Here is a 10,114-nt window from a genome sequence, read left to right as displayed (position 1 = left end):
GGACTTTATCCGGATCCGGTTCACCGACCCGACCCGTTTCCAAGCTAATGGTGACGCTCCTCCTCCTCGTCTCCGCCACTTACGTCGTCTACACACTCAAGCTCATCTCCAACTCACGTGCCTGTCACGTGGAGCCATTCTCCGCCGTTGTTCGTCGACTCAACGACATCGTGAACTCATCTCAGCCGTTGATTCTCTTCCACTCAAATCAAACGGCCGTAATTGAACCTTACGCATCTTCTCCTCCGCCACCTTCGCCGCTTCCACCACCACCTCCTCCGCCGAAAACCGGACTCCAGCACGTTGTTTTCGGAATCGCCGCGTCGGCGAGGCTATGGAAACAGAGGAAAGAGTACATCAAGATCTGGTACAAACCGAACCAAATGCGCGGTTACGTCTGGTTAGAGAAACCGGTTAAGGAAGAAGAAGACGACGAAAACAGCCTCCCGCCGGTGAGAATCTCCGGCGATACTTCGAAATTTCCGTACAAGAACAAACAAGGACACAGATCGGCGATTAGAATCTCGAGAATCGTCACGGAGACGCTCAAGCTAGGACTCAAAGACGTGAGATGGTTCGTTATGGGAGACGACGACACAGTCTTCGTCGCCGAGAATCTGATCAGAGTTTTGAGGAAGTACGACCACACTCAGATGTACTACATTGGAAGCTTATCGGAGAGTCATCTTCAGAACATTTACTTCTCTTACGGTATGGCTTACGGCGGCGGAGGATTCGCTATAAGTTATCCGTTAGCGGTGGCGCTGAGCAAAATGCAAGATCGGTGTATCAAAAGGTATCCGGCATTGTACGGTTCCGATGATCGGATGCAAGCTTGCATGGCCGAACTCGGTGTTCCACTCACTAAAGAACTCGGTTTTCACCAGGTCAGTCATTATCACTTTTATTTTAATTATATTAATAATAGCAGTAAATATTCTCATAAGATTCATATGAATCTAGTTTAACTAAAGTTGGTTAATTAACTGTAAAACATCTCCAGATTTTTTTTTTTAAACCAAACACAATATTAATAAATATTTTGGTCAGATTAATACGAATCTAGTTAATATACTCGTGTTTTGTTTCAGTTGGTTAAATTGGCAAAGTAGGTTTTAACTACAGCTAGATTTTATTTTGATCATTGGATTTTAATATGGATAGTAAATGTTTTCTTTAATAAATGTGTACGTAGTTAATGAGAGCATTAAATGGGTAATCGAGATTATTAAATTAAAACGTTTTCTGTTTGGACTTTTTTTCATTAACAAACAAAGTTTTACACGATTTTGGTTAAAAAAAATCGATGGGCTTTAAAAAACTCAATTATGATAAAATGCCACGTCACTGGACCACAATTTGGCCGTACGTTATATATTGTTGCCGGAGTAAGGTACACGTCGTCACGGTGTCAGGTCGTTTCTTTAAGAGAGCTGTCACGCCATTAACGGCGCGTGTGTCGCACGTGACAATTTCCTTGTTTGTTGGTGATATGTTTCATTGATTACAGAACCGATCGTCGGTTACCTACCAAATAACCGGTCGGTATAGAGTAGTTTTTTAACATCGGGTCTTCCGTTCGGCATTAATTGATTATGTCTTCTTTTTGTGTGTGTTTCACAGTACGACGTGTATGGCAATCTCTTTGGTTTACTAGCGGCTCACCCGGTGGCTCCATTGGTTACGGTTCATCACCTCGACGTGGTGGAACCGATCTTCCCAAACATGACACGTGTCGACGCCTTGAAGCATCTACAAGCCCCGGCAAAGCTAGACTCTGCTGGACTTATGCAACAGTCGATATGTTACGACAAACGTCGTAAATGGACTGTTTCCGTCTCTTGGGGATTCGCAGTTCAGATTTTCCGCGGAATATTTTCAGCTCGAGAGATCGAAATGCCGTCGAGAACCTTCTTAAATTGGTAATGTATATCATCAAAAAGAATAGAAAATTACGTAAGTATATATGGTCATTTTGTTTTACAACCTATATATCTCCGATAGGTATCGACGGGCGGATTACACAGCATACGCTTTTAATACTCGACCAGTGAGTCGTCATCCGTGCCAGAAACCGTTTGTGTATTATATGACATCAACCAGAGTTCATCCGGTGACAAATATGACGGTGAGCCGTTATGAAATCCACCGCGTGGCTCATCCTGAGTGTCGGTGGAAGATGGCTAATCCTGGCGACATTAAGACGATCATTGTTTACAAGAAACCGGACCCTCATCTTTGGGACAGAGTAAGTTGAACAATGTTTAAATATATGTTATATAGTCATGTTTTTTTTAATATTAATTCTTGAAATAATAATATATTACTGATATATGATTATTTTTGTTTGGCTGCAGTCTCCTAGAAGAAATTGTTGCAGGGTGAAATCAAAGAAGAATAATACTTTGGAGATTAGTGTTGCAGTTTGCAAAGAAGGTGAAGTGGTTGAAGTTGTGTAATAAGAATATTCATGTTTAAAAACCTTTAAATTTTGTTCTCATTCAATTATACTACAGATTAGTTAATTTTACCTATATTAAAAAGTGATGGAAAATTTACAAAAATTACCGTAAAGTGTGATTTGTTCATTTTTAAATGTTCTTATATCATCCAGAAACACAAACAAACAAAACCAAAAGAATCAGCTCAACAAAAATGTCAGTGAGTTGTTTTTTGAAGTTTGCTCGCTACATTGGTGCCAATGCCATTGCTAAGAGGCTAAGCAATTGCAAGAAAACATGTTAAAAAAGGGAAGAAGGGAAACCAAAGGACATCGTCGAAGAAGGACCATGGCGTCGATTTCATTGAGGTGGTGCCTCGGTGGACCATTGAGGACATTGTGGCTGTGCATTTCAGTCCGTCACCTGAAACAAAGATGATCGGTTCTGTAATCAATATGGGAGAGGCAGTGTACATGCAATATGTGATGGGAATTGATGGAGTGATTGTAGATCTCGTTGAGGAGAGTCAGCCACACCCATGATGATAAAGACCTTAGAGTCTCCTCCATGACACCTCTTGCAGTTCTTACCAAGATCTTCCAAAACAGAGGGCTCATTCTCTGTGTCCTTTGCTTGTTTTTTTTAGGTTCAGCGTCCACTTTCTTCTTGTAATCATTTAGACCTATATCTCGCACCCAGCTTGCAGCATAAAGGCCTTGAAGCTTTCTTCAACACCTAATCACAGGAGAAAGCACTAAATTATTCTAAAGACTAATGATAATTATACATATTGGAATCACAGACCTCTTTTTCTCAAACAAGAGAAATCTCACAGTTGGTATCCTTATTTTCCACAATGATATCATTTCTGTGTGTTTAATCTGTGGGTATGTACATGTATTCCCTCTAATCTCTTGTGGTTATTGTCGCTATTGAGATAGGCCTTATGCATAGCCGAAGTTTGCTCACTGCATTGGTGTCAATCCCATTGCTAGAAGTTGTTTTTATATACATTGTCAGCCGATGAAGTCTTTTTCTATAATGCAGCCAATCCACTGATGGTTGACTATAAATAATGTTGCAGCCAATCCAATTACTAGAAGTTGTTTTGGAAAATCTTATTACCATTGCCTTAATTTTGTCACTCAAACTCTCCCTTGGAGTGAATTAGAATCCCTGCAAACAAGAAGGGGAAACCATATACTGTGTATGTGTTTTGAAACCATGAAAAATCCATACTAAAAACATAATGCTTGACCAAAACCCAAAAAAAAAGACATTAATTGTGTTTTAACACTCGCAAACTTAATATTAGTTTTCAAACATATTGATTCTCATTCCGTTCTACCAAAAGTTAAATCTTACAGACATAGATATATTAATTACGAAAGATCGTTACATAATATAAACAAATTATTCGACCATTAATAGTTTATTATCATCTGATCCATATTTTCAAATGGATTCTCTAGTGCAGACGAGAGAGAGAGCCAAAAGTCAAATCCGCAGATTTTGTAAGCCATGCGCCACCTCGGATTTGAAAGCCATATTCTGACCCTCGAGAACAAAGCTTCCATGACTGTAGCTTCTTTTAACAATAGCAATGCGATCGACATCCTTACCAACCCGAGACTCACAAGAGTCCTCGTACCTTATGTAGACAAGTGCATTCAAGGCGTTGAGTGATCCCTCATTAGGTGGATCCAAGTCTTCAGTAGCTTCTATGGCCACTTTCAGAATCTTCAAGTTGGACAGATCATGATTTCTACCCTTGTTCGTATGAGTTGTGGCAACTGCAAGTTCCAGATATAGACGAATCCAGTCATTTTGTTGCAGCTCCGATCCCTTCACCTGCAAAAAGCAAAAAAACATCAATCACTGCTTGGTTCTAGATCATGAGCTAAAAGCACAGACAAAGTTTAACGTGATCTTACCACGTAAAACCGGTTACTATTTTGGAAAAGATCCTCTGGGGGGCACTTAGGCACGCTACCTATGAGGTAGAATTCAGCTATCAACGCATCATCATCGGTGTTGTTTGTCCCTAATACAAGATTTAAGACATATCAGTTAGTGCTTATGATGAGTTACTTGGTTGTTATAACAACTTGTTGCATAAAAAAAATGAATGAACATTTTACCTCGAGGTCTAGCAATATCGCACGTCAAAATAAACTTGCAATAACATTCTTCATCAATTTTAGTATGAAAATATAAAAGTTTTCTGGTAGCTGGATCCTTAGCAACCAAAGTAATGTAGTAATTAGAACAAGCAGTAGAACCCGTGGTCCTTTGGTATTTCTTGACATGCCTGAACTGTAAGTTTGTTCCCTGTGATGATCAAACAAAAAAAGTAAGAAAAATTGAATGTGGTACAAATTAAGATGACAAAACCAAGACAAAGAAAGAAGGAATTAAGAGAAAAAAAAAGAGAACCTTGAGCAAATTGTAACGATGAAGGCCCATCCTGGCATAAAGGCGTACTAATCCACAACAAGGTGACCACCGATCATCACAGACTTCTCTCAACAGTTCACGGCCATAACCAAGGACCACTGTACCGAACCCCTAAGAACCATTCAATGAACCATCTCTTAATTAAAACCTTAATCTATCGATATATAACGGATCGAAAAGCAAATCTCTTACAAAAAAGTATATAAGAAGTTGAAAGACTTACGTCGCATTTCTTCAATCGTTTCGGTCTCTGACGAGAATCACTATCCATGGCGTCGTTGCTTTCAATCCGCAGCGACATCGTCGTCTCCCTCCTAAATCTTATGTGGTTTGGGCAAAAAAAAGAGAGGAACCCTAGAAGCGAGCAGCTGATGCTTCCGGTTGATTTAGGTTTGCACCACGCGATTATATGTCCCCCTTGTCCATCAGGCCGACTCCTTTTATGGGCTTCTGTTAAATTTATTCAACCCAAAAAAAAAAAAAAAAAAAATTTTTTTNAAAAAAAAAAAAAAACATTTTTTTAGAGTATGATGAGATTGAGATAAGTGTTTTTGTTTAGCCAAATGACAGATACTTTTAATCTTTGCCGGACTACACACGATCAATGAGCTTGGCTGTTAGGGATTGTTAGGGATTTCACCCTGTCGCCTATTGTAAACTCACTCGAAGATGCCATTAGAGTTTGCTTGGAAGGAGGTCTTCAAGGCATTGTTTCAGAGGTAAAAAAAAGGAGTGTTCATAGCCATTACCAAAATCAAAGAATCTAACCTCTCTCTCCTCACATACGTAAAACTCAAGTAAAGATTCTTCACTTTCGAATAATTCACAACCAAATTATGAATCTCACTAAAGTCTAAAGCCCTTAAATTTGTTTGCTTTATTGATGTTGGTTCTGAACTTCTGATCATCGAATATGTACATTCTTGATCTAATGCGAGCTGTAAGTCTTTTAACCCAAGAAACTAGTCGGTTTTTTTTTTTTTTTCTTTTTTCTCCTTCCTTTACTCTGTATTCCTAACTTCAGACATCAATCTTGTTTGCTCTGTCTGTCTGATTCAGTCGGCTGTGGACTATAGTAGAACCATATACTACAAAGTATTTTTAGCCACCATATTGCATCTAAACAAGATAGAGAGATGGGACCATTTGTTAGCTGCCTTGACCTACTTTGACAAGGGCAGGAGCCGCTTTATCACCCTGGAAAATTGAGATGTTGAAGGTGCCCGCATAGAAGAATGATGCGCAATGTTAATCAATGCAAGGTAAAATCTATATTTCTTACACCTTCTCATCTCACACTGAAACTGCATTATATATACTCTCAATGATATTGTAACGTCCTCTTTGAATATATGATTATTCCAGCTATATCACACTGATAGAACATCAAATCATTGTTGCAGGATGGGCAAAAAGAATGCAGAGTTGAACTTTTGGGACCTCTTCACTCTTTGAGGTCAGTTTGCTCTCTCACACTCTCCTATGCTCTGTTTCTACTCTCTTATGCTATGTTTCTATTCTCTGTTTTAACAAAAGCATAGAGATACTCTTTCTCTATCTTTCTTGTGTTTGTTTCTCTTCACACTAACGATTCTTTACTAAGAGAGAAGAGAGAAACTTTAATTGTCTACATTGCATTAACTTAGATTTCATTACACAACACACACATATATACTCTTATACTACTTCATACACACTTACACACACAAGCATGCTCCTAAAGACACTCATGACTCTAGGACACTCAACAAAGCTACAACCACCCTATTATTCTTGGAACTCTAAAACACTTGCTTGCACACTAGCACAACCACTTGCAACTCTACTTTGGACTAGCTAAACAAAGATGAACGACACACTATATCTCCTCTTATTGGGCCTTTTAACAATCTGATGGCCCAATAGACAAAAACCTCAAAGCCCAACTTCTTCTTCCTTGTTAACTTATTCTCTTCTTTCTTGTTGACCCTTCTTCACGACAACTTCATCTTCTTCTTTGATCCTTGCTAGTTGCTTCTTCCTCACTTCTTCGCCTTCTTCTTCTTATGAAGCTTTTCTTCTTTTGAAGGGTTTAATCAAATGAGAAATTTCCAACAAGTTACTATATGTGGCCGCAAAAGTGTCTGGTGAAACATGAGCACCATGTTGAAAGGAGAAGTGAGGTCGAGGATTGGGTGATAACTCTGGCATTTCCATTTGGAGATGGGCTTGGCAGTGCAAATAGCTCTCCCAGTATCTATGCACTTCGTCTCACTGAGCTGCTAACGAACTTTCCCTTCATCAGTCAGGCAGATAGGCTTCTGGCCTCTGCTTTTGGTTGTACAGAATCTGACAACGTGCTGGAAAGTCATAGATGGAGCAATATTAAAAGATCAAATGAAAATTCCAGTGAGGTCAAAATAGTTTCACTTGTCGGTAGTAAAGTTAAGATTGAAAGCATGAAGACATTTGGTGGAACAAGGCTAGTCTGTAAGACACTGGGAGAAGCTGTGCGCATAAAGTAACGAACGTGGAGTTAGAATGATGTAGCAAATTATATTTGGAAATTTGGAATATTGGAGTTTCCTTTATTGTTTAGCAAGATATCATCGGATCAAATAAAAAGAAGATTTGGGGTTATCTTAATTAGGAGAGTAGGTTAGCCGACGTGATATGTTAGCTATCTATATATATTTGTATTGAGGCTTAAGGTTTTTCTTGAGCCGCATAGAAAAAGTAGGAGCCAAGCGAAAAAGCTTTTAGGGTTCTTAACAAGTTTTGGTTAGATTAAGAATTGGTCAGTGACAAGTCGTGTTGACTGTGTGTAAATCTGATTAAACATATCTTGTAAGATTGTTTAAGTGATTCTTAATAAGAAAAGAGGTTCTTTTCAATATTGGCTGCATCTTCGTTTTTACAATTGGTATCAGAGCGGTCAACCGACGAGAGCTCTATACTCGCTACAGGTTGAGATCTTGGGATAATGATGCAGTCAGGTAATGAGTTGATGATGCTTCAAAAGGCTGTGGTCTTGGATGACCAAGGCTATGGTCGTTGGAAGGTACGAATGGTTCAGTTAATTCGCAATCTAGGAGAGGATGCTTGGACAGCTGTTGAAGAAGGCTGGGAACCTCCATATGAAAAAACCGAAGCTGGTGATAAGATTACTAAGCCTAAGGCTCGCTGGACAGTGGATGAGAAGAATTTGTCTAAGTATAATGCTAGAGCTCTTAATGCTATTTTCGGTGCTATTGATGATGACGACTTTAAGCTTGTTCAAGGTTGTGAGTCAGCTAAAGAAGCTTGGGATATTCTGCAGAAGTCTCATGAAGGGAATTCGAGTGTTAAAAGAACAAGATTGGATCAGCTTGCTTCTCAATTTGAAGTTCTAAGGATGGATCCAGAAGAGACAATCTCTCAATTCAGTGCAAAAATGAGTTCTATTGCCAATGAAGCTAAGAATCTTGGTAAAACATACAAGAATACCAAGTTGGTTAAAAAATTAATTAGGTGTCTGCCATCTAAGTATGCAGCACACAAAGCTGTCATGAGAGTCTCTGGAAACACTGATACTTTGAAATTTGAAGATCTGGTTGGTATGTTGAAGTCAGAAGAGATGGAGGTTGCTGAAGAACAGAGAATTCATGACAAAGGGATTGCATTCAAGGTAGATGACACAAACGACCAGCTGAAAGAAATTAAAGATAGCATGTCGTTGATGGCAAGGAACTTTGGGAAAGCTCTAGAGCGAGTTGAGAAAGGTCAAGGAAGAGAGTCTTCCCGCTGGAACAGAAACGACGGAGAAAGATCTGGAAATCGCTTCAATAGGACTGAAAAGGAGAAGGCTGATCACAGAAAAGAAGTTCAATGTCATGAGTGTAGTGGGTTCGGTCACTATAAACCTGAATGTCCTTTGACAAAAAGGAAGGAGATGAAATGCTTTGAGTGTAAAGGTTTTGGACATTTGAAGACAGAATGTCCAAATTTACAAAAAGATAAGAATAAGTCATTTATTAGCTTCAGCGATTCAGATTCTGATAGTGATGAAAAAGAAGGAATGTTGAATTTGTTTGCCTTTAGTGCTAAGAGTGATGAGGTACCTGCTGAGAGCTCAGATGATGATGAGGAAGATTCAATTACAAAAGAGAGCTATTGTGTACTCTATGACAACTGGGTTCAGCTGTGTAATGAAAAGTTGCTACTTGTCAAAGAAAAATTGCAGTTGGAAGCCAAGGTCAATATGCTAGAAGAAGAATGCAAGTCTGAAGTTACAACTTGCAAGGAACTACTACCTGCTGAAAAGGAGTTGCTTGAGAGAAAACTGAGAAATCTTCAAGAACTCTATGGTTTGGAGAAGGAAAGATCAACAAGTCTTGAAAGGGAGCTGAACGAGAATCATAAAAAAATCAGGATGTTGAACAATGGTGGGAAGAAGTTAGATGAGATCTTATCAATGGGAATTGTTGGATCTCAACATCGTGGTCTGGGCTATAAAGAACAACAGGATGTTGAACTTTTGTCACGTGATAAGTCTATAAGCTTTGTGAAAAGCAACATAACTCATGCTGTGGAGTCGACTGTTCTGAACAAAGTTGAACTACAGAGGAAGGCTGTAGTACCTGCAAGTAACAGAGAACCACGAGTCAGGTCTGGAAATCCTCGACAAAACTGGACAGATTCCAAGCAAAGGAGAAGTAATATTGTGTGTTTTCACTGTGGCAATGCGGGTCATGTTCGTAGGTTCTGTTATAAGTTTAAGAATAAGATCAAGGAGCTTTGGATGGCTAGGAAATGTTTTATGGATCCATTTCACTTTTGCAAAGTCTGGGTTGCTAAAAAGGATCTGTACAATAAAGATTTCGAGAATGATGAAAAAAAATATGATCAAGGTTGCAGAGAGTCTGAGGAAATCAACTTATGCTGTAATCTCTCGAAGATAGTCACTGAAGACGATGTTGGGGTTGAATCTCAGGTTCTACAGAAGCATGTTGCAGAACAACCTGTTCAAGAAAAAGTCACAACTGAATCAATCAGATCCAGTAGTGCTGATTGGAATGATGAATTGTCAGGAGTCTTAGCTATATCTAAACAGTTTCAAAGTCATACGAATCACTCTGCTGCAGTTGCAGTTGTTGAGCAAACCTTTCATCATGATCAGATGAATTTTCAAGAAGTGTTGCAACATTGTTGTGTTTCAAAAGTTGAGCCTAAGGATATTATAACAGCTCTTGAGGATT

At 39.1% G+C, this 10,114-nt stretch overlaps 2 protein-coding genes across 3 annotated transcripts in view; one reads left to right on the top strand and one right to left on the bottom strand.

Moving 5' to 3' along the window:
- The window catches only part of LOC104730116, a 4,929-nt gene extending 2,355 nt beyond the window's left edge, over positions 1 to 2,574 (top strand). Inside the window, exons 2-5 of one of the 2 annotated variants that reach the window (XM_010449226.2) lie at positions 51 to 887; positions 1,624 to 1,922; positions 2,005 to 2,248; positions 2,358 to 2,574. In XM_010449226.2, coding sequence (XP_010447528.1) covers positions 51 to 887; positions 1,624 to 1,922; positions 2,005 to 2,248; positions 2,358 to 2,459 — 1,482 coding nt within the window. In that variant the 3' untranslated portion in view covers positions 2,460 to 2,574. The remainder of the gene's footprint in view (positions 1 to 50; positions 888 to 1,623; positions 1,923 to 2,004; positions 2,249 to 2,357) is intronic. The other variant, XM_019236221.1, reaches the window with a different exon arrangement.
- Positions 3,733 to 5,387, bottom strand: LOC104730108 (UPF0725 protein At3g57210-like). Its single transcript, XM_019232160.1, has 5 exons — positions 5,122 to 5,387; positions 4,878 to 5,009; positions 4,583 to 4,772; positions 4,376 to 4,485; positions 3,733 to 4,292 (listed from the first exon to the last, which is right to left on the bottom strand). Exons 1-5 carry the CDS (start codon positions 5,197 to 5,199, stop codon positions 3,939 to 3,941), a joined length of 864 nt encoding a protein of 287 aa, XP_019087705.1. The 5' UTR covers positions 5,200 to 5,387; the 3' UTR covers positions 3,733 to 3,938.

This window comes from Camelina sativa, chromosome 2 (genome assembly GCF_000633955.1).
Source record: "Camelina sativa cultivar DH55 chromosome 2, Cs, whole genome shotgun sequence".
NCBI classification, from domain to species: Eukaryota; Viridiplantae; Streptophyta; class Magnoliopsida; order Brassicales; family Brassicaceae; genus Camelina; species Camelina sativa.
Note: the sequence above shows the minus strand (reverse complement) of the source record. Positions and strands in the feature narration are given on the sequence as shown.